Source organism: Pelophylax lessonae (genome assembly GCF_965119305.1).
Source record: "Pelophylax lessonae genome assembly, chromosome: 5".
In the NCBI taxonomy this organism is placed as follows: domain Eukaryota; kingdom Metazoa; phylum Chordata; class Amphibia; order Anura; family Ranidae; genus Pelophylax; species Pelophylax lessonae.
Window position 1 is genome coordinate 201,091,042 of NC_138772.1, and position 24,718 is coordinate 201,115,759.

A 24,718-nucleotide genomic window follows, 5' to 3' on the forward strand; every position below is an offset into this window, starting at 1 on the left:
ATAGTCTCAGACGTCTGTTTAAAGCGCAGAGAGCATCAAGAAGAACAAGGAACACACCAGGCAGGTCCGAGATACTGTTGTGGAGAAGTTTAAAGCTGGATTTGGATACAAAAAGGTTTCCCAAGCTTTAAACATCCCAAGGAGCACTGTGCAAGCGATAATATTGAAATGGAAGGAGTATCAGACCAAGGCAAATCTACGAAGACCTCGCCGTCCCTCTAAACTTTCAGCTCATACAAGGAGAAGACTGATCAGAGATGCAGCCAAGAGGCCCATGATCACTCTGGATGAACTGCAGAGATCTACAGCTGAGGTGGGAGACTCTGTCCATAGGACAACAATCAGTCGTATACTGCACAAATCTGGCCTTTATGGAAGAGTGGCAAGAAGAAAGCCATTTCTTAAAGATATCCATAAAAAGTGTTGTTTAAAGTTTGCCACAAGCCACCTGGGAGACACACCAAACATGTGGAAGAAGGTGCTCTGGTCAGATGAAACCAAAATCAAACTTTTTGGCAACAATTCAAAACGTTATGTTTGGCGTAAAAGCAACACAGCTCATCACCCTGAACACACCATCCCCACTGTCAAACATGGGGGTGGCAGCATCATGGTTTGGGCCTTCTTTTCTTCAGCAGGGACAGGGAAGATGGTTAAAATTGATGGGAAGATGGATGGAGCCAAATACAGGACCATTCTGGAAGAAAACCTGATGGAGTCTGCAAAAGACCTGAGACTGGGACGGAGATTTGTCTTCCAACAAGACAATGATCCAAAACATAAAGCAAAATCTACAATGGAATGGTTCACAAATAAACATATCCAGGTGTTAGAATGGCCAAGTCAAAGTCCAGACCTGAATCCAATCGAGAATCTGTGGAAAGAACTGAAAACTGCTGTTCACAAACGCTCTGCATCCAACCTCACTGAGCTCGAGCTGTTTTTCAAGGAGGAATGGGCAAAAATTTCAGTCTCTCGATTTGCAAAACTGATAGAGACATACCCCAAGCGACTTACAGCTATAATCGAAGCAAAAGGTGGCGCTACAATGTATTAACTTAAGGGGGCTGAATAATTTTGCACACCCAATTTTTCAGTTTTTTATTTGTTAAAAAAGTTTGAAATATCCAATAAATTTCATTCCACTTCATGATTGTGTCCCACCTGTTGCTGATTCTTCAAACAAAACACAGTTTTATATCTTTATGTTTGAAGCCTGAAATGTGGCAAAAGGTCGCAAAGCTCAAGGGGGCCGAATACTTTCGCAAGGCACTGTATATATATATATATATATATATATATATATATATATATATATATTTATATATATAAAAGGCCTCCTGAAAATGCAAGCGCTAAATCCGGTTGAACGCGTTTGGTCGTGTTTTTGCGTTTGAAACACCGGTAAACACACTTTCTGAACATCTTGAAGGCAAATAATTGCTTTCCAAAAAACAACACTGAACTCAACTGCCTGTAACTGACTGTAAATGACCCTGTGTACATGGACAAAAAAGATAACATAGAGGTGGGTTCAGGGGCTTCTGAAAAAAAAACGCCCAACTGCTCCTAAATGGCCGTTTACAAGCTGCAGTGTACATGAGCCCTTATACAAGCTGTACACTCACTACTTTACATTGTAGCAAAGTTTTATTTCTTCAGTGTTGTCCCATGAAAAGATAAATAAAATATTTACAAAAATGTGAGGGGTGTACTCACTTTTGTGAGATACTATATATATATATATATATATATTTATTTATTTATTGCTCAAAAAATTAAAGGAACACTTTTTAATCAGAGTATAGCATCCAGTCAATTAAACTCCTGGGATATTGATCTGGTCAGTTAAGTAGCGGAGGGGGTTGTTAATCAGTTTCAGCTGCTTTGGTGTTAATGAAATTAACAGGTGCACTAGATGGGCAACAATAAGATGATCCCCCAAAACTGGAATGGTTTTCGGGGTGGAGGCCAATGACATTGTTTTTCCCTATTTAACTTTTCTGACTTTTTTTTTTACTAGTTTTGCATTTGGCTATGGTCAGTGTCACTACTGGTAGCATGAGGCAATACATGGACCCTATAGAGGTTGCACAGGCAGTCCAACCCCTCCAAGATGGCACATCAATATGTGCCATTGCCAGAAAGTGTGCTGTGTCTCCCAGAGCATGGAGGAGATTTCAGAAGACAGACAGTTACTTTAGGATAGCTGGACAGGGCCATAGAAGGTCCTTGACCCATCAGGAGGACCGGTATCTGCTCCTTTGTGCAAGGAGGAACAGGATGAGCACTGCCAGAGCCCTACAAAATTACCTCCAGCAGGCCACTAATGTGATTGTCTCTGACCAAACAATCAGAAACAGACTTCATGAGGGTGGCCTGAGAGCCTGACATCCTCCAGTGGGCCCTGTGCTCACTGCCCAAGACTATGGAGCTTGATTGGCATTTGCCATTGAACACCAGAATTGGCAAGTCCGCCACTGGCGCCCTGTGCTTTTCACAGATGAGAGCAGGTTTACCCTGAGCACATGTGACGGACGTGAAAGGGTCTGGTGAAGCAGTGGAGAACATTAAACTGCCTGTAACATCGTTCAGCATGACGGGTTTAGTGGTGGGTCAGTGATGGTCTAGGGAGGCATATCCATGGAGGGAGGCACAGACCTCTACAGGCTAGACAATGGTACTCTGACTACCATTAGGTATCAGGATGAAATCCTTGGACCCATTGTCAGACTCCTGGTGCACGACAATGCCCGATCTTATGTGGCGAGAGTATACAGCCAGTTCCTGCAGGATGAAGGAAATTATACCATTGAATGGCCCCTGCACTTGCCTACCTAAATCTGATAGAACACCTCTTGGACATTATGTTTTGGTCCATCCGATGCCGCCAGGTTGCACCTCAGTCTGTTCAGGAGCTCAGTGATGCCCTGGTCCAGATCTTGGAGAAAATACCCCAGGACACCACCCATCATCTCATTAGGAGCATGCCCTGATGTTGTCAGGCATGTATACAAGCACTTGGGGGCCATACAAACTACAGAGTACCATTTCGAGTTGCTGCAATTAAAATTTAGTAAAATAGACTAGCCTGCTGCATCATTTTGTCACTTTGATTTTCGGGGTATGTTTAAATTCAGCCCTCTGCAGGTTGAAAATTTTCATTTCCATCAAACGATGTGGCATCCTTTCTTTCCTAACACATTACCCAGTCCATATCAGTTTAGATATCCAGCATGATATTTTTTTCCCATTGAGATCTGATGTGTTTTCAAAGTGTTCCTTTAATTATTTTGAGCAGTGTGTGTTTATAATTAAAAAAATATATATATACATATACAGTGGGTACGGAAAGTATTCAGACCCCCTTAAATTTTTCACTCTTTGTTATATTGCAGCCATTTGCTAAAATCATTTAGGTTCATTCTTCTTCCTCATGAATGTACACATAGCACCCCATACTGACAGCAAAAAAAAAACAGAATTGTTGACATTGTTGCAGATTTATTAAAAAAGAAAAACTGAAATATCACATGGTCCTAAGTATTCAGACCCTTTGCTCAGTATTTAGTAGAAGCCCCCTTTTGATCTAATACAGCCAGGAGTCTTTTTGGGAAAGATGCAACAAGTCTTTCACACCTGGATTTGGGGATCCTCTGCCATTCCTCCTTGCAGATCCTCTCCAGTTCTGTCAGGTTGGATGGTAAACGTTGGTGGACAGCCATTTTTAGGTCTCTCCAGAGATGCTCAATTGGGTTTAAGTCAGGGCTCTGGCTGGGCCATTCAAGAACAGTCACAGAGTTGTTGTGAAGCCACTCCTTCGTTATTTTAGCTGTGTGCTTAGGGTCATTGTCTTGTTGGAAGGTAAACCTTCGGCCCAGTCTGAGGTCCAGAGCACTCTGGAGAAGGTTTTTGTCCAGGATATCCCTGTACTTGGCCGCATTCATCTTTCCCTCGATTGCAACCAGTCGTCCTGTCCCTGCAGCTGAAAAACACCCCCACAGCATGATGCTGCCACCACCATGCTTCACTGTTGGGACTGTATTGGACAGGTGATGAGCAGTGCCTGGTTTTCTCCACACATACCGCTTAGAATTAAGGCCAAAAAGTTCTATTTTGGTCTCATCAGACCAGAGAATCTTATTTCTCACCATCTTGGAGTCCTTCAGGTGTTTTTTAGCAAACTCCATGCGGGTTTTCATGTGTCTTACACTGAGGAGAGGCTTCCGTCGGGCCACTCTGCCATAAAGCCCCGACTGGTGGAGGGCTGCAGTGATGGTTGACTTTCTACAACTTTCTCCCATCTCCTGACTGCATCTCTGGAGCTCAGCCACAGTGATCTTTGGGTTCTTCTTTACCTCTCTCACCAAGGCTCTTCTCCCCCGATAGCTCAGTTTGGCTGGACGGCCAGCTCTAGGAAGGGTTCTGGTCGTCCCAAACGTCTTCCATTTGAGGATTATGGAGGCCACTGTGCTCTTAGGAACCTTAAGTGCAGCAGAAATCTTTTTGTAACCTTGGCCAGATCTGTGCCTTGCCACAATTCTGTCTCTGAGCTCTTCAGGCAGTTCCTTTGACCTCATGATTCTCATTTGCTCTGACATGCATTGTGATCTGGAAGGTCTTATATAGACAGGTGTGTGGCTTTCCTAATCAAGTCCAATCAGTATAATCAAACACAGCTGGACTCAAATGAAGGTGTAGAACCATCTCAAGGATGATCAGAAGAAATGGAAAGTTAAATATATGAGTGTCACAGCAAAGGGTCTGAATACTTAGGACCATGTGATATTTCAGTTTTTCTTTTTTAATAAATCTGCAACAATGTCAACAATTCTGTGTTTTTCTGTCAGTATGGGGTGCTATGTGTACATTCATGAGGAAGAAGAATGAACTTAAATGATTTTAGCAAATGGCTGCAATATAACAAAGAGTGAAAAATTTAAGGGGGTCTGAATACTTTCCGTACCCACTGTATATATATATATACTGTAGCTATATACAATCTTCGGATTCAATTTCTTTTACTTCCACATAAAATTCCATTCAAATCAGCTGATACTATGGGGGAGATTTACTAAAACTGGTGCAGTCAGAATCTGGTGCAGCTGTACATGATAGCCAATCCTCTTCTAACTTCAGCTTAATTAATTACACTTTGGCAATAAAACCTTAAAGCTGATTGGATTCTATGCAGAGTTGCACCAGATTTTGCACTCTCCACTCTTATAGTCCCCCTATGTATGTGATTTGAATGGTATTCTATTTGGAAGTAAAAGAAATCGCATCCGGAGATTGTATCCTTCTTTATTGATATTAATTTACGGTGGATGATTGGGAGTCCACCATTAATACGGTCTCCTGTTTGGATTACTAAACACAGGGAAAGGTGTGTGTATATATATATATATATATATATATATATATATATATATATATATACACACACACATATATATATATATATATATATATATATATATATATATATATATATGTATATAAAACTTATATTATCTACATATCTCAGCAATGACAACTTTCAGGAAGGACTCAGGTCAGTTTCCCTTTAAATGTGTTATCAGACTGCTGCTGCCCCCTTGTGCTCACTTTCCAGAATGACATTGCCCCGTAACCCTATTACGTGACCAGATGAGCCAATCAGAGGCGTCGCCTGGATGTGCATCACTGACCGCGAGCGAGCCAGGAAGAGGCGGCTCTGGTGTGGAAGAGGACTCCGGTGTACGTTCCTCACACACACAGGCCTGAGGAAGGGTGGGGATTGGTGACGTTGTTCCGTTCTACGCCCGTCCGCAGCCCCTCCTTGTTTGTGCAGCTGTGTCCGGGGCAGAGCCCCTCAGCTGACATTAGGGACATGAGGACTGAGGAGGTGTCGGGTTAGGAGACAATAAGAACATCAGCAAGGTAACGGTGATGACGTAAAGCGTTGAACGGGGAGGTCACGTGACAAGAGCTGACAGGTCTCAGAACTCCAGCACTGTTCTATGGAGACCCCCATAATAGTAGCCGGGGGAGGGGGGCACTGAGCACTGTTTATAAACAATAGACAGGAGACTGAGCGTAATATAACATGGAGCATTGATCTTCTAACAGACTCCTCTCCTAGAAATCAGTATAAATCCCACTTTGTTATCTCAGCTGTACACAGACAAGGGAGCATTGCATTCCACTGATCTGTAGGTGGAAGAGCACTGATAGGGTCATAAGAACCTGACAATAACCATTATTATTTGGCTTCACTGATTTCATACATCTCAAATAATATTTGTGTACATTAAATAGTGGCCATGTATTACAGAAATACAATAATCAGATGTTATACACAGGCTGTGTCACACTTGATGATCTAAATAAAAAGGGGGATATGCACTACCTTAGATTGGTACCACGAGTGCATGACATGATAATCCGTGCCACATCCCATCATTGAATTTGAATAGAAACTATCCAGCCAGCGAGGAGCACTCCTGAGGAAACGGGTAATTCTCTGAGACCTTTTTGTTATCGCCATCATCAAGTGTGAATAGAAACTAGGATAACATGGACTTTTTAGGCACCAATAGTAAAAATTCACAAATTGTATTGTTTAGACAAAAGATAAAAAGCTCATAGCATCACATAGAAGATAAAAAGACCAAAAACTCATCATATAACCCAACCGCGTGTGTCTAATCCACCAAGGGCAACATAGACTGAAAGACCCCTAATGGTTGGCACTGCAGGTAGGGTTAATCAAGAAATGAGAAGTGAGTTCTGGCTCGACATGTTTCGCAACCTGTCACTTCATCTGGAGCTCATCAGAATATTCCCAGGATGTTCGTAAAGGTATTTAGTAGGAGAGGGAATCCCAAAAGATTTCTTTAATTCGTAATATTGCAAAATAGGCCAGTGTCACCTGAAGATCATTCATCTGGTGGTGGGTAGATTACCAACAGCTCAATCCTGGATTCTAAGTGGGTATCCACAGACGTTGAAGTATGTAGAGCAGGGGTAGGGAACCTATGACTCGCAAGCCAGACGTGGCTCTTTTGATGGCTGCATCTGACTTGCAGACAAATCTTTAATAAAGGGGGGCGTGTCTGGACGTGAGCCGCGCTGGACGTGTATTCCCAGAGCTCCGCCACGTCTACCACTCAATCCAGTGCCACCCGCATACCTGTGCCCGCTGCCAAGGAGATTTCTGCACCCATCGACGGTACACATTGTGGGCTACCCACCGCTACCCTCAGTTCGTCTCTGGGTGACCGGATTGCCGTGCTACGGACCCCGCGGCCTACTCGCGGTACCGCCGCCGGCTCATGTGCTGTGCATCTGAGGGCCTTGGCAATCACCACCCGGTAAGGAGACCTGCCATCTGCTCCCTGTGCCCCCACAGACATGATCCCCTTCCCCTCCGACACCCAGGGACCTGCGGGAGCTGCCTCTCGCATCCACTTCTGATGCCTTCAGCAGCCGGCCGCCATTTTCTCAGGGCCTATACTCACCTCCATCACTTGCAGGCCTGCAGGCACTTCACCACTCCGGCCTCATTGCATACCTGCCAGCTCTGCTCTCTTCCTGACCGGACTCCAGACACTTTCACACGGCTCCATCTACTCACCGTATAGCTGCGGCCCATGAATATGAATATTTAATAAAGGTTCCCGACCCCTGAAATATAGAGTATGGCTCTCACGGAATTACATTTGAAAATATGTGGTGTTCATGGCTCTCTCAGCCAAAAAGGTTCCCCGCCCCTGATGTAGAGTGTTGCCTCCACACAGCTGTTGGTAATCTACCCACCACCAGATGAATGATTTTCAGGTCACACTGGCTTATATTGTAATATTATGAATTTAGGAAATCTTTTTGGTTTCCCTCTCCTACTACCTACCATTACGGACATCCTGGGAATGTTCTCATGAGCTCCTGAGGAAGTGACACATCGCAAAACATGTCGAGCCAGAACTTATTTCTTGATTAACCTTACCCGCAGTGCCAACCATTGGGGGTCTTTCAGTCTATGTTGGGCTTCGTGGGTTAGACACGCGTGCTTGGATTATATGATTAATTTTTGGTCTGTGTTTTTATCTTACATGTGATGCTATGTGCTTTTTATCTTTTGTCTAAATAATAACATTTGTGATTTTTTTACTATTGGTGCCTAAAAAGTCCATGTTATCCTAGTTTCTATTCACACTTGATGATGGCGATAACAAAAAGGTCTCAGAATTACCTGTTTCCTCAGGAGTGCTCCTCGCTGGCTGGATGAGTGTGGGATCTCTTCCTCACTGATGAAAACACTGCAGATCCTCCTTGATAGCAAGGGATCTACGCCTTCTAAACATGGGTTTCCTTGCCTTGCCAGGACATAGTCCTGAGGGTTGTAAGGCATACAGCAGCAGGTCAGCTGTCAAACCAATCTGGCGTAATTTAAAAACCTAACACAGCAGAATAAGGATACTTAAAGTGGAAGTAAACTCTCCCAATCAGTTGGCGCGTTTCATCTAGTCCATGGGTGTCCAACCTTTTGGCTTCTCTGGGCCACATTGAGTGTAGAGAAATTTTCTCGGGCCGCATATAAAATATATACTATAGTTAAGGTATATAAGTAATAAAATGCTGCTGCGCCCTTCCCGCGCCGCCGCACCCCCCGCACTAATTTAACACACCTAGAGGATGATCAAATGAAATGGAATCAGTATACAGAGGTTTACTTCTTCTGAGAGATAATAAAGGAACATTCTAACCACCATGACCTCTTCAGTGATTTGAAGTGGTCATGGTGATAGGAGTCAGAAACACTGCACATGCTTGACTCCCCCCCCCCCCCCCCCCTCCGAGGCAGCCTCTGCCTACCATTAGTTGGAAGCTGCTGTGGCTGTGCCCCGGACCCAACTTCCTTCCTCCCCAGCAAAAAAAATTTTTCAGGGGGCAGTGGGCCGCATTGCCTGCGGCTCTGGGCAGGTTGGACATGCCTGATCTAGTCCATTATATTAAGTTATTAGCAATCATTACCCATTGAAAGCCTCAATCGCATATTACTCAAAACTTTTATAAATAGTATCTCCAGGGATCAGGCTGCGATATTTTAGGTATTGTTTCCCAAGTCTGCGCTGCATATCACTTTCGCCCTTTCCGGTATGTCTTGCTGTATTCTCGCGCATGCGCGATTGCGTCTTTACCAAGCTTTAGTTTCAATCCGACGTTGCTATGGCAATTGTGCTCCACTGCACATAGCCGACCTGACCGTGCAGAATTACATAATCGGTTTGCCCTGTAATTTTGTGCCTGTCAGACTGCTGTATGCTGCAACTAATCACTGCCATAATATAGAGTCCGATGACAAGGTGTACACCCCATGTGATGTCACTTGGGGTGTAGCAGGAAGTTCAGAGAGAATCTGTAGTCTCGCAGGTTTGATTGGAGTGCCGCTGGGAAAGGACTTCACAGCTACAACAACCTGTCAATAGATAGACGGCATTAAGAGCGTGCCATGAAAGACAAGAGAGATGCGCATGCGCCAGTGACGTCACTACACAGAATGGGACGGATTACAAGAAAACAAAGCAAGCCAGGAGACATCTACAAGCAGCGATTTATTAGGGGTTTTTTTTTATGCAGATTGAAATGTGACTAAGTTGTGGGGGAGAGTTTACTTCCACTTTAAAGCGGAGCGTTACCCATGACCACTTGATAAAAAATTATGTTCTTTAGCAAGGAACATGCATTTCACATTAACAATTATGCTACCAAAATAAGTGTGTCCTGTAAATTACCTCCAGCATTGCCCCTGTTTCGTCTTGCTAGAGGCTGCCATTTTGCTGAAGCCCAGAGCCCCTGGGCAGCAGTAAATCATAAAGAAGAACTAAACCCATCGATTTTAACAGTTTCAAAAAACAGTTACATTCCTGGAATGCCAGGATTGCTATCTGTCACATTTGCTTGTGTCCTTAACCAAACTGTCAAACCATGAAATGGCTGGTGTCAACTGATCACATATGTAGCACCATAGCAGTTGCAGATCAAACCGAAACCGCTTCCTTGTCTGTAAGGCCTCTTGCACACTGGACATTTTTACAGCTGCTCCTATCAGTCTGGCGTTTTTATTTTACAGCTTAAAAACGTCTCTCAATGTTATTCTTTTTGTCCATTCACATGTAGGCTTTTAGGGGCTGTAAGTGGCATAGGCGTTTTCAAGCGGGGAAAAAAAAAAACCCAGTGGCTGTGCATTCTGGAGCAGCAGCAGCGTTACAGCTATAAAAACACCTTTAAGCTGCGGCAAGCATTTTCAAGCTGTAGAAACAGGACTTGGGAGTGAAATATAGAAGAGGGCTGAGAAATTCTGCTAAACGCTAGCGCGACTAAGTTCACAATAACGCCAATGCAAAACGCTTCTAAAAGCGTGTTTTTACAGCCACTTTTTTCTGGCCTCAATGCTGGCTTCATTTTTTTTTTTTTTTTAATATATATATATTTTTTATATAAATATTTTATATTTATGCAAGCAGGTATTTAGTATTCATGGTGTGTATTGGATATGATTTTATGTCTTAGGCCCCTTTCACACTTGTACGACTTGTCATGCGATTTGGGACTGCAAAATCGCATGACAAGTCATTCTCCATTATTTCCAGCTTCAAAGTAGTGCCTGCACTACTTTGGCACGATTTTGAAGCTTTTTAAGGCCAAAGACATTCAAGCCCAGTCAAACTCGCATCAAAATCGTGGTAAAATTGCGCGACTTTGAAGTCGCACAATTGTGAAAGGGGCCTTAATTGTATTTTAATATCTTTTAGTATGTTACACATGTATTGTTGTAAAATTAAAGGTGATGCGAAGGGCTGGCTGTTGAGCATCCAGGTTGTCTGAATGTTCCTCATTGATTCAGTGTTATTTGGTATCAACTATGTTTACAATCTTGGTGCGGTCCGTGGAAGCGGGACGGAAGTGATTAATATAATGAGCCAGGGGACATGATGATACCCCGCCCTATCGTGGCGTGATGGTATATAGTCCGGCCGGTTGCTGGTTTAACCCCACCTGCTACTGAGGAAGTCGAGCGTCATATTGACGGATGACGTAACGCGTATAGGGGGGCGGAGTTTTCGCCGGCAACCTGGAAGCTGACAGCGAGCTCGCTGGTTTCCATACACTATTTGTAGTGCCCATACATGTGAGTTTTCTACTATTTCTTGTCCTGAATAAAAATCCCGGTTAAATCTGAGAGCATTAGATCCTGTGCCTTTTTGTTTTTTATATGATACCTACGATGAGAACCTTGTTCCTATGTTTGGCTATCTTCGGGCAGCAGTGTTTCTACTGAGAGGCTGAGAGAGAGCCTGTTAACCCCTACTGGTAGTTACTTGCTTATTTTGACCTTGTGGTGAAACACAGGTCAAAACTTCAGGTGAGAGGCCTATTGTCTTATGTGTTGGTGGTGGAAGACACACAGATTCACTTGTGAGCACTGGCTGAACTACCGTTTTCAAGCTAATTTTGCACAAATTCCAGTACAAGTTCACTGGACTGTTTACTTATATTCATCATTTTTTCATATTATATTATTCTGATTTATTATAATCATAGCACTTGATTTCTTCTCTAGCACCTTTATATTGCACAGATATATGTACTTTTCTGTTTACATATAATCACTGATTGCACCTTATTAGCGCTGTACCGTTTTTTATGGATCAATGCTGGCTTTTTTTTTTTTTTTTTTTTAACGTCCTGTGTGCATGAAGCCTAAAGGATAGGAGGGTTTATTTCTGCTTTAAGGCTGTCAGCAGATCGGCCTCTACAAACTCAGCAGTGCATAAAAATGAAGAGCAACTGAGAATTAGCGTGAGACATTTGTTTTACTGAATTTTAAACAGTATAGACACTTATTTTTAATGTTTTACATAGCTTTACCTGCAAAGGAGGCCAGCCTGAAGTGATCTAGCAGGACTTAATTTTCTGACTAAAGTTCCACTTTTAGGCTCCATTCACATATATACAAATCAAATGTGTTTTGAACCACATCCGATTCGCATAAGGTAAACCGACGGCCTTCTCAATGCAGCCATTTCACGCAGGTTTTGACACATGTAGGGTGGCCACGGTGTGGTTTTTTAAAGAGTCCTGTTCGTTTTTTTTCAGTCCGGTTCAGGTGCAATTTCAGGTAAACAGAACAGGACCGCACCGGACTCCTGCGCTAAAAAACGCGGCCTCATATATGTAAACCTAGCCTAATGGTTTCAAAAAAGTTTACATTCTTGGAATGCCGCAATTGCTAACTTTCACATTTGCTTGTGTCCTCAACCAAACTGTCAAGCCATCAAATGGCTGATGTCAAAACTGATCACGTGCAGCACCATGGCAGTTGCAGATCAAACAGAAGCAGCTTCCTTGGCTGTAAGGGCTCATGCACATTGAACGTTTTTACAGCTGCTCCTAGGGGCGTCGGGCATTTTTATATTACAGCTTAAAAACACCTCTCCATTTTATTCTGTGTGTCCATGCAGATAAAACAGAAGCAGTTTCCTTGGCTGTAAACGATAGAAGGGTTTAATTCCACTTTAAGGCTGTCAGCAGATCGGCCTCTACAAATTCGGCAGTGTCTAAAAATGGGGCGCAATTGAGCGTGGGGCGCAATTGAGCGTGGGGCGCAATTGAGCATGCGCAGAGCAGGGTGAGACAGTGTACTACAGGACTTTAACCAGTAGAGTCACTGATTTTTAATGTTTTACATAGCTATACCTGCAGAAGGTGCCAGCCAGCCTGAAGTCATCTAGCAGGACTTAATTCTCTAACTAAAATTCCACTTTAATTTAACTTCATGACAACCGTATAACACATATATGCAACAGCAGGGCACAAGGGCCCCAACACCCAGCTGGAGCACATATGCATCCATGGGGCTTCGAGGTTCTGTGCTTAGTGTGCTCCCTAGCCACTGATTGAGCGGTCATCGCTAGCTAACAATCGCTGTCTGCGATCAGATGAGCTGTGACGGCCAATCACAGCAATTGCTTGATCCGGAAACCACCTATGCCTCCCAGTGTGAATACTCACTTTACCACTTTAAGACTGGGCCTATTTTTGACACTTGGTGTTTACAAGCTAAAATCTGTTTTTTTTTTGCTAGAAAACTACTTGGAACCCCCAAACATTATATATATTTTTTTAGCAGAGACCCTAGAGAATAAAATGGAGATTGTTGCAATATTTTTTATCACACCGTATTTGCGCAGGGGTCTTCCAAACGCAATTTTTTTGGAAACATTTTTTTTGAATTAAAAAATAAGAAAACAGTAAAGTTAGCCCAATTTTTTTCCATAATCTAAAAGATAATGTTACGCCAAGTAAATATATACCCAACATGTCATGCTTCAAAATTTGCGCACGCTCTCGGAATGGCGACAAACTTTGGTGCTTAAAAATCCCATAGGTGACACTTTCAAAATTTCTATAGGTTACCAGCTTAGAGTTACAGAGGAGGTCAAATTAGTGCTCTCTCTCTTAACGATCGCGGCGATACCTCACATGTGTGGTTTGAACATCGTTTACAAATGTGGGCTGGGCTTCCATATGTGTTCGCTTCTGCGCATGAGCTAACGGGGACATGGTGATTTTTTTTTTCTATTTATTTTATTTATTATTTTTACACAGTTTAAAAAAAAAAAAAAATGTTGAGAATTTTTATTCCTATTACAAGGAATGTAAACATTCCTTGTAATAGAAATAGCCATGACAGGACCTTTTTTATTGTGAGATCTGGGGTCAAAAAGTCCTCAGACCTCACAAGTACACTTTTTCCCCGCTGCCGGCGGGTCCGGTAAGTGGGGTAAAGGACCGGAAGGCGGCGAGAGGGGGGGGTCACCTCTTCCGCCGCACCGTAAGGGTAATCCCGCGGCGAATCTGCTGCTGGGACCACCCTTACCTGAAAGCCAATCGCCCAGCGTTTTCAAAAATACCAGGGTTATGGCAGCTATCTGCTGCCATAACCCCGGTATTTAGCGTCAAAGGACTGACGTAAATCGACGGCGGTCAGTCGGTAAGTGATTAAAGTTGAACCAAACCCTTGTATCCTTTACATCCAAGGAAGCTGCCATCTTAGCATCTGTTTGATCTGCAGTCTCCATGGTGTCTGCATACGTGGCCAGCTGTGACCACAGCCATTAGATGGCTTGACAGTTTGGGTGAGATCTAACATAAGCACCTAATAACTGTAGCTATCATTGAAGGCAATGCTTGAATGTAACTTTTGGGAAACCATCACTGGGAGTAGTTGGTAGCAAGGGGTTATAAAAATGATGGGTATTTTTAGTGGAGGCCAGTTCACCTAGCTAAAAGGAGGGGTAAATATGTTTAAACTGAGTCTAACGTGTGCATTGCGGTAGGCCAGTTATCGTACTGGAGTATGCAACAAGTTTTTACAATGTGGATTAGGCTCCATTCACACTTGTGCTTCTTGTCATGCAACTTTGGACATCAAAGTCACATGACAAATTGCAGCACATTCTTTTCAATGGCACCTGTTCAAATCGGTGCAATTTAAAGCCAAGCTGGACCAACATAGATATGGGGGGAAAAAAAGATAATTCCTGGAGTTCTGCTTTTATCTACATAAGAATACATTGTCCTCAGGGTGCTAGCACTGCTGTGAAATTGGTTAACAGGTAATAAATTTGTTACGAAAAAAGGGGATTACGAAAAACAAAAACTGCTGTGTTAGAGCCCATTCACACTAGCACGACTTGTGAGGCGACTTGTGTCGCCCAGGTCGCTTGACATAACAAAAGCAATGTTAATCGATCAGTGCCATCTTAATTGGCACTACTGAAGTCGCTCCGACTTCAGAAAAGGGTCCTGTACTACTTTGAGGCGACCTGTGATCCGACTTGTCCCATAGACTTCAATGGGAGTCGCCTCCTTATCTTAATTGAAGCAACTTGTTATCAGACTTTCCAGGAAGAAGAAAGAGAGAGATTAGCCAGGCATTCCCCACAGACAAAGTTGCCTATTATTTAAGTCTCTTCCAAGTCTCTTCCAAGTCTCTTCCAAGTCTCTTCCAAGTCTCTTCCAAGTCTCTTCCAAGTCTCTTCCAAGTCTCTTCAAAGTCACGGGGCGACTTTCTGGTCGCGGTAGTGTGAACCGGCTCTTATTGCTACCCTTCCCATAGTTATACCTTCTGCAAGTCAAGTTTGATGCTAAGCCATCAAGTCAGAGAAAGTCAGGCCTGAGTAACAAATTAAAAAAAAAAAAAAAATCATAGAGGAGGTTCTACTGACAAAATTAAGCCATAGTTGTCATGTCCTTCAATAACAAAGCCTGCCCTCAGTTGATTAGTTGGTCTATCGGTATCGTGGTATCATAAATAATAAATGTCCAGTGTAGGAAAGCCCTCATTTTTTGCAGCTGTGTTTCTGTGAATGTTTACTTGACATTAAATATGTTTTTTTTTTCTCTGACAGGTCTACCAAAAGCAGTCCTCAAAAACTGTCTGAATGGGCAGCAATAAACTGCCCTGTTGCCACTTCTGTGCGCTGACTGTGCTAAGTCTGTCTTATTTAATTGCTGTTAGTAGTGAGATTCATGGAAAAACCACTGTGATGTGACAAAATCTGCTATGGTCATACTATGCTACCGATTTGTTGAAGTACTCGGATGCTAATTAATAAGACTGGACTTGAAAGCTTTTCTGTTTATCATGGATCAAGCCATGATGGATAACCCTGTTACCTTGGTGATCAAAGCCCCCAATCAGAAATATGATGACCAAACTATTAACTGCTTCCTGGACTGGACAGTGGAGAAACTAAAGACACATCTCTCAAAGGTTTATCCCAGCAAACCGGTGAGTAGTGAGCAGAATGATAACAAAGTTATTAGGGGAATTGGGGCTTGATTACACAGGTATTGGTACTGCGATGTACAATCAGTCATTGAGGAAGGGACATAGAAAGCTTTGCAGCCTCTAGGCCAGTGATGCCGAACTTTGGCACCTCAGATGTTTTGGAACCACATTTCCCATGATGCTCATGCACTCTGCAGTGTAGGTGAGCATCATGGGAAATGTCGTTCCAAAAAATCTGGGATGCCAAGGTTCACCATCACTGCTCTAGGCAGATATAGACAGCTTGTAGTAAATGGTAAAGTGCATATTTTGGCTGGGCAAAGGTGGTAAAAGTGGTAAAAATCTGAGAAATGTAATAAGAAGAATTAAAGCAACAGTTTGATTTCAATACCACCCCGTGGTGTGATTCGCTCCCATATCAGTCACCTGATCGGGAGCCTCTCCCACTGGCTCCCCATCAGAAGCTGTGACCAAGAGCTGTCAGCACACAACCTCCATGAATGCATTTTTGTGACAGCTGGGTGTTGAAAGCCCTCCTTTCCATTCCAGCTATTGCATATATGCTACATAGTTCGGAAGTGGTTAAAAACATAATCCACCTGGAACATTTTTTTTTTTTTTTTTTATGCTGGATAAACCTCCTGGTACCCCTTATAGCTCTCAGAAATGTCAATGATGAGATCTCCACACTTGACTCCATGAGTTTGCACATCTGCTTTGGCCAGCACTAGAGGTTCCTTCTTTCTTTAATTGTGTTTTATATATTTATATTGTGAAGAGTGCTATAGGAGGTTCCGGAACATGCAAAACTCCCGCATTGATAGGCACAGATTTAGAAAGGTTGGCAAGGAGACCTTTAATATATATTATTTTTAAAAAACATTGCATAACCTAATATTATAGTGGTGAAGGGCAGACACCATGTGGTGCCTACAATTCCCTGTTTCAGTTTTCAAATCAATCATTTCACATGCTCTTTGAATGCCTTTGAACCCTAGACTGTACGTAAACTTTGGCATTTGCTCAAGTCACTATTAAAGTAAATTTGAGCTGGTCATACTCAGCAAGTTTTTCCTTTATCAGCCTGTGTAGTCATTTTGCAGTGTATGACCATTGATTCTCCCCTTCTTGTGAACAGCATTGGTAGAGGAATTTTTGCCTCACTGAAGGCCTTGTAGTATGGACTGGTTAGTGCCTCTGTATATGTTGGAGCATGTGGCAGTCTTTCCCTGCAATGTTGACCTATACATTGGGGCTTGTTAAGCTGCTTCTTGCAGGCAAGGTCACTAACTCATGCATTCACAAGCTCCTACAGCAACAACAGCTCAGCTATTCACCTACTTTGCCACAGCCCCTGAACATCACAGAAGCCTATATCACATTCATGCCAAGGGCACAGCAAGTATCTGGGACACTTTTTCATTGTTGGTGCTGACACTTCTTTCACTTGTGTGGCTACTTTCTATTGGGTATCAAAGGTCTACTACCATCAGCAATCCATGGCTTTACACAGGCTGAGAGGTGGGGGGAAGAATGACAAGGTGGGTTTTCAAATCCCTCTAGGGAGTACCTAATTCACATATCACCCTGTAATGGCTCCCCTAAAGGATCAAATTAACTCTGAATCCTTGTCCTCCAGTATTTCCAATGTTTCAGAAACACAATCCTCCAGTTCCTTTGTGCAAAAGGAGGAATTTTATGCAGATAATTTTGGGTTGCGAGATAAGCTTTTAGTGGTTCTCACTGGTTTGGAATACCTGGGACACAAGCATGAGTACTCTCCTCCAACCCCCCCTTCCCCTCCTTTTGCAGGAGAACGAGGCAACGGAAGAACATCCTCAGGATGGGGGAAGAGGAAGGAGCTGTCGTGGATCAGGAATCCTCTGTACACAAGTCCTGCAAGGAGGCATCTTTGTGTCCAGGGCTGTCTAAGATGCAAAAGCCCATGGTGGGCTTTCTTACTGAAACCTGAAATTACCACTGCTTAAATCTTCGCCCAAAATCACTGGTTTTGGGTCCTGGCAGCTAACAAAAACTTCCCAGGTCCTTTCCAGTGCATCCTCACTTGCGAGAAGTAATATTTATTGATTGGTTGGGAGAGAGTGTTTCCACATCCAAAGCATTTTCATCAACAGTACTCCATAAGGGAAGAATTCTACAAAAAGGGTGTTCTTGGCTGTTGACCTGGCCATTTCCTACATTAATAAGACCCTAGGGATCTACCTCCTTGACATGACACAGATAAATTTACTGCCTCTTTGATCCCATTTAGTGTTTCTGAGGTCATTGGAAAGTCCCTTAATTCAAATGTTCATGAAGGTAGGTACTGGGGAAGGTGGTAGTTGCCTTTTCTATGTGGTCTCCTATGACTAGTTCCTTTCCAGAGCTTTTCAAATCATTATCCTGTTGGTATGGATCAAATGTCAGGGGTCCTTGGACCTGCAAAAGCTTCAGATTGCCAAGGCCAAGATGGCTCTTGAACGGTGAATATCTACGCAGATGCTGATTATCGGAAAATTCTTCCTTCAGATGAATTGGAAGGTCTTCGTGACAGATGCTAGCCTGTTGGGCTTCAGAGGTGTTCTGGAAAATCTCTCAGTTTAGGGAATGTGGTCATTCGAGGAATAGAAATTACTGGTCAATATCCTAGAACTTGGGCAATTCAACTTGCTATCCTACACTGGTCTGTTAACCCTTGCCGTCTTCCCATCAGAGTGCAGTAGAACCATACGATATTAACCATAAAGGAGGAACAAGAAGTCACACTGTTCAGGAAGAAGCAGACCTGGAATTGTCTTGGGCAAAACTTCATGTTCTGACCATCTCAGCCTTGAGATTATGGCCACTATTCCTCCTTTCCATAGCCTATTCCAGCCTTCAGTGCTCCTTTCCATAGCCCACCCCAGCCTTTCAGTGCTTTTTGTTCAAGTTTGTAAGGCTGCTACCTGGTCTTACCACCCTTACAAAGTTCTACCAGGTAGATGTTCTGCAAACACCAGCTTTGGGTGAAAAGTCTTGCAGGCGGTATTGTGGTCAGGTTCTCATCTATTTTGTTTTTGGGTTTTGTTGGCCTTGTTGCCCAGTCCTCTTGATCATTGTTTGTGGACATCCCAAGTAGTCATAAATATGATCTGCCCTGTGATGCACGATTAAGATGTTCGGATTTTTAGTTTACAGTAAAATCCTTTTCTGGGAGTACATCACAGGACACAGGGACTTCTCCCGCCTTTGCTTTGTTACCTGTTACACAACTGAGGCTTAGCTGAGCTGGGAGGGTTATGCTTGGGTGGGTATTTCCTGTCCTTTTTTTTTTTTTTTTTTATTTGGCCACCGTGACCGTTCATTTGAAGATGGCATAACCCAGGTAGCCATGAGTATGAACTGCCCTGTGTTCAGTGATGTACTTAAAAAAAAAAAAGGGAAAGCACTACTGGTGTAAACAGTAAGCAAAAAAAAAACAAAAAAAAAAAACAAATGCTATAGAGTTTTGCCATAAAGTCAATTAATTTTTCTTTTGCAGCCTTACTTTTTATATTTGTTTTATTATTTTTTTCTTAGTTAACCAAGGATCAGCGACTTGTATATTCTGGTAAACTCCTCCTTGATCACCTGCAATTGAAAGATGTTCTCAGGAAAGTAAGTATATTCTGAGTGTAAGATTATTGCACCATATAAGTGTTTGCATTGCTGCCATGGGATTAACCCCCTGTGTATGGCAGACAAGGGAAGCTTGTGTTGGCAAAAGTGGTTGGGAATTTTTTATTTTTTTTTGGATGCTTAGGTAGAGGTGATTAGAAATAATTCAGTGCTCATGAATATTGTGCCCTAGGCGATAATAGGGTGATTACTTTATATGTTTCTTATCCATGGTAGTCTAGGGGGATGTGAAAGCAGTTTTACTTACCTGATCCTCCGCTCTGGCAGTGGACTGTCCCTTAGCTTCCTCACGTCTAATGCAGGACTATGGTTGATGGCATCAGAAGACCGTAGAGCGTCGGAGTGCGGGGAGAAGAAGCTGCAGGGACCGAACTAGCAGCGAAGAGGAGACAACGAGAGTGGAGGATTGGTAAGTAAATAAATTGGCAGTTAACTCTCGCAGGGCAGGTGCAGCCCCACTGCAAGGGAGGGACTTTTTAGTTTTCCGAAGTTCAGCTTTAATGCAGCAATCTTTTCACAGGGGTTTTACACCCGCTCCGGGGGTATCCACAACAGAAGCAAATTCTAATCCCAACAGGCCTCCACTTTTAAGTGTGTCTAAGACCCCTATTACCACCTATGATTCACATTCAGAGCTTTCACAGCCTTCTCTTGAAGAGTTTGTATTTCAGCAAGTTCTATATGACCCTGCTTTACAGTCTTTGGATTGATGAAGTGCCTTCCACCTTGCAAATGAAAGATAAGTCTATTGTTCCAGGCAGAGGGTCTTTTTAGAACTGTTGCTACAAAGAGTTTCCCAATATATTTGGTATGTAAATCCTTCCTCTATGAGGACTGGAAACAAACCTATTAAATCATAGCTTCCTTCTGACAATCTACAGGAGCTTTTTCCCTTTAAAAAATAATTTACTGCTAAGTGGTCTAAGTGTAGATGCTCTAGTTATCCACCTTAACAAACATACCACCAAACAGGTTGATGATCTCTTTACCTTTTTAGGGTTTTTACTGACTAGCAGTTGATTCATTATTCAGTGTTAGTTTGAGTTACCTGGTGTAACTGTGGGGAAGATTTACTAAAACAGGAACACTCAGAATCTGGTTCAGCTGTGCATTGGTAGCCAATCCGCTTCTATCTTCAGCTTGTTCAATTAAAGTGGGTGTAAAAACCCTCACATATACCCAGTAAAGTGAACAGCCTCAGATGATACACAGAGACGAAAAATCTCTCTCTACATAAGTTTTATTTGTATATATGCTGTCTTCGGCTTTCTACATTGTTTAGAAAATGAACATGGTGTTAGAGTTTTTGCTTCCTGTTCCGGCACTGGGTGTGGAGTCTTGGCATACACTGTGTCACAGCTGATTGGAGGAAAGGCACACCCCCCCCCTCCACATAGGCAGAGTATTGAAGAAACACGCAAAAGTGTGCTGTGAATAGACTAGCTCTCTGCTAATCTAGCTCTATGCACCCACCCAATACACATTTTTAGCTGCTTTTATCTCTTGTGCCAGAAGTTGTCATGCTAACAGAGGAACAGAGCAGCAGAAAGACCCAGGACTTATGGCTTTGGAGAGGGATATGTAAACACTACAGATATATGTGCCCAGGTCATATTTAATGAATGGAGTTTACATCCACTTTAAGCTTTGGCAATAAAACCTGGAAGCTGATTGTTTTTTTTGGTTTGGTTTCTATCCAGACCTGCACAGGATTTTGCACGCTCCAGTTTTAGTAAATCTCCCCCTGTGTGTTCTTTAATGGCAGTGACTCAGATTTGAGAACCCATATCAGTTGTGGGGAAAATGGACAGACATTAGAAAGGGGGAAAAGGAGCGAAGCAGAGAGGTGGTCTAAAAACAGGGTAGAATACTTCCCAGGGAACGCCCCCAATAGAAAAATACGGTCATTAGGGTGATTAATGTTTAGAAAGTAGCGCCTTCTGTTCCTGGAACTCTGTACACTTTCTAAACAAGCCATATTTGATGACGATGTCTCAGAACTTTTTGAACAAATGCCCGGAGCACTGCAGTAGAGCTGCAACTATCTCTTGCAAACATCTAAGCTGCTGTTTTGCATGGGTGTAATGTCTGTTCAAATGCATCGGGAACTTTAGCTTTAGAACTGGCATGCTGAGGATGTGCTAAAGCAGTGCCTAAAATCCGGTCCTGAGCTACTAGCCAGGCCATAAGAGTTACTCGCTACCAGTTGCCCCACCGAACCCCTACTCTTCCCCGCCCCTAATTCCACCCCTAGACATCCCCTTGTAAATTATCTCAAATTACACTGTTGTTTCAATGTTTTATGCAGAATTAAATTACAAAAAATATTAACAGAAACAACTTTATCAATATTAACATAGCATATTTCATTGATCTGACTGTGATAAATTAAGGATAAAATACGATTGGCTACTATAGGCACTGTACACAACATTACTACCTTGTTAATTAAATATTGTAATGCTATATTAAATATAGTGTTAAAAAAATTAAAACCAATAAATTACACTTTCACTGATTTAGGATGCAGAGAGACTTACAGCGCAGCACAGCACTGGACAGGGGAGCGGAAGCTACCAAAGTGAACTTTTCCTATTAACAAGCTGGTGATTGGTTGCTAGGCGGTCCGAGCAACCAATCACCAGCTTGTTAATATGAATAGGGAAAGTCCAATTGTGTGGCCCTTTATTATGGTCCCTTAGCGGGCCCCCTTTCTGCATAGTTGCCAACGTTTAAACATTTTTTTCAGTAACCCCTTTTTTGGCTTTGTGTTCAGCAAGCCATTGTAGTCAGAAAATTACTTTAATTAGGGGAGGGGCATACATTTGAAAGGAGTGTGGTTTTACAAGAGGCATATCATTAAGCTAGTGCCACACTTTAGGCAAATGTAAGAGAGCTGTAGTTCTGGGGCTAAAGAAATATAAATGTAAACAAAGAAAAGCATACGGTGCAGCGAGAAGTGGCAGTGCAGAGCTATGGAGGATATGGTATCTAGCAGCAGGACAGTCAGAGTGAGCAGTTTGTCCAGTGAGCAGTAGGTCAGGGCGGGGCTGTCAGTGAGCAGTAGGTCAGGGCGGGGCTGTCAGTGAGCAGTAGGTCAGGGCGGGGCAGTCAGTGAGCAGTAGGTCAGTGCGGGGCAGTCAGTGAGCAGTAGGTCAGGGCAGGGCAGTCAGTGAGCAGTAGGTCAGGGCGGGGCAGTCAGTGAGCAGTAGGTCAGGGCGGGGCAGTAGGTCAGGACGGAGCAGTCAGCGAGCAGTAGGTCAGGGCGGAGCAGTAGGTCAGGGCGGAGCTGTCAGCGAGCAGTGGGTCAGGGCGGAGCAGTCAGCGAGCAGTAGGTCAGGGCGGGGCTGTCAGCGAGCAGTAGGTCAGGGAGGGGCTGTCAGCGAGCAGTAGGTCAGGGCGGGGCTGTCAGCGAGCAGTAGGTCAGGGCGGGGGGGCTGTCAGCGAGTAGTAGGTCAGGGCGGGGGGCTGTCAGCGAGCAGTAGGTCAGGGCGGGGCTGTCAGCGAGCAGTAGGTCAGGGCGGGGCTGTCAGCGAGCAGTAGGTCAGGGCAGGGGGATGTCAGTGAGCGGTGTGTCAGGGTAGGGCAGGGCAGGGCAGTCAATGAGCAGGTTGATCTGTCAGTCAATTACTACATTGCTGCAGACAGAAGATTTCCCATACTGCTATTTGACTAAATAGGTGGTTGATTACCAGTTGTGCCCTAACAGCTGGAGCTCTACCTCTCTCAATGTGCACTGACAACTGAAACTATCAGTCCCAGCGTGCCCCAACGTGCCCCAACATGTGGGTAACCAACAGTCCTAGTAAGCCCCAACAGGGGAAAATTACCAGTATTAGTGTGCCCCAAAGACAGGGACCTACCATTTCCAATGTGCTGTTGGCTAAGGTACTAGTAGCCCTAGTGTGTTCTGACAATCAAGGAACCCCTCAGAAGATGGAATATGTTGAGACATGTAGTTCCTTGGCAGGGCATGCTAGTATAAGTCCTATAAACATCTACAATTCCCAGCATTGACTGATAGAAAACTACCAGTGCCAGTATACCTTAATAAAGTACTACAAGTGCCATTATGCCCTGATAAAGAACAACTTGTAGTTATATATTAAGATATACTGACACTTTAGTTTTCTATCAGTCCATGCTGGGAATTGTAGATGTTTATAAGACCATGCTGAGGCTTGACATTTTCTATCAGGTCATGCTGGGTCCTGTGTTGCTCTTTTGGACCATGCTGGCCTGTGTCTCCCTCCCTCCCTCCCTCCCTTTCATCCAGCAGGGTGTACTCGCCTTGTATGATGGTCTTGATGAGAGAGACATGGCAGAGTCCCCCCCCCCCCCCCCCCCCGCAGAAGCAATGCACTCCGGCATGTTGACTGAAGGCTTCTGTCTGTTCAGGATTTCCCACAACAGGCTCCGCCTCCGGGATATTCTTAGTAGGATGAGTCCCTGGAGGCCCTTGCTCTGCTTCTGGGAAAGGAGGTAGGGGGAGGGATCTATGTCCTGGCATGTGAAAATTACAATGCAGCTCCACTCTTGCCCTCAGCTTATTTCCACTCGCCTAATGTGAGCAGGCAAGTGGAAAGTTTGAGGGCTGTGCTAAAGGAACATTTGATTTACTGTTCCTTTAAGGGTGGGTGTCTCTTTGGCTCTGTGTGCCTGCTGCATTGCAGGAAATTTTGGGATGGGACAGAGGAACCCCAATTTTCCTCTACTGCAACAGTAGTACCTCATCTTTGTTCCTAGTCTACCACCCACTCAAACTGCAGATGTTGAGGCCAGAAGTTCTCTGTCTCATTTGCTCAACCCTCCACATAAAATCAACTCTCCACTTTTGGAGGTTGTTCACTTGTTCTGTTGATTTCCTTACTGCTTATCTCCTACCAGTTTGGAAGCTCGAGCTTCTCCTTCTACCCCCAATCTAAAGCTAGCCATGGGGCTAAAGGATAAATTACACGATTCCCCCATCCTTACTACACACCATGAGTGAAGGAATCTTCCCTGATGACTATTGCATTCAGACAACTGCCGCACTTACAGCTGTCTGAATACCTGAACAGCGTCTGCCTTTGATTGGATGCAGTCACTGTTTGTCCAGCAATTTTCCACCCCACTGCTTTGATTTTTCAGTCACAGTTTAGTGAGTCCGATAGTGTCAACCACATTTGGAATATTGGCTGATAGAGCAGGAATCGGCTGAAATTTGAGCATGTATAGCCC

The 24,718-nt window shown here is 43.6% G+C and overlaps 1 protein-coding gene across 1 annotated transcript in view; it reads left to right on the forward strand.

Annotated features, from left to right (window-relative positions):
- Positions 1-5,685: 5,685 nt before the first annotated feature.
- HERPUD2 (HERPUD family member 2) overlaps positions 5,686-24,718 on the forward strand; it is a 65,863-nt gene continuing 46,830 nt past the window's right edge. The window contains exons 1-3 of the mRNA XM_082258645.1: positions 5,686-5,922; positions 15,459-15,841; positions 19,400-19,477. Of these exons, the coding sequence (XP_082114771.1) occupies positions 15,695-15,841; positions 19,400-19,477 (225 nt within the window). The 5' untranslated portion in view covers positions 5,686-5,922; positions 15,459-15,694. The remainder of the gene's footprint in view (positions 5,923-15,458; positions 15,842-19,399; positions 19,478-24,718) is intronic.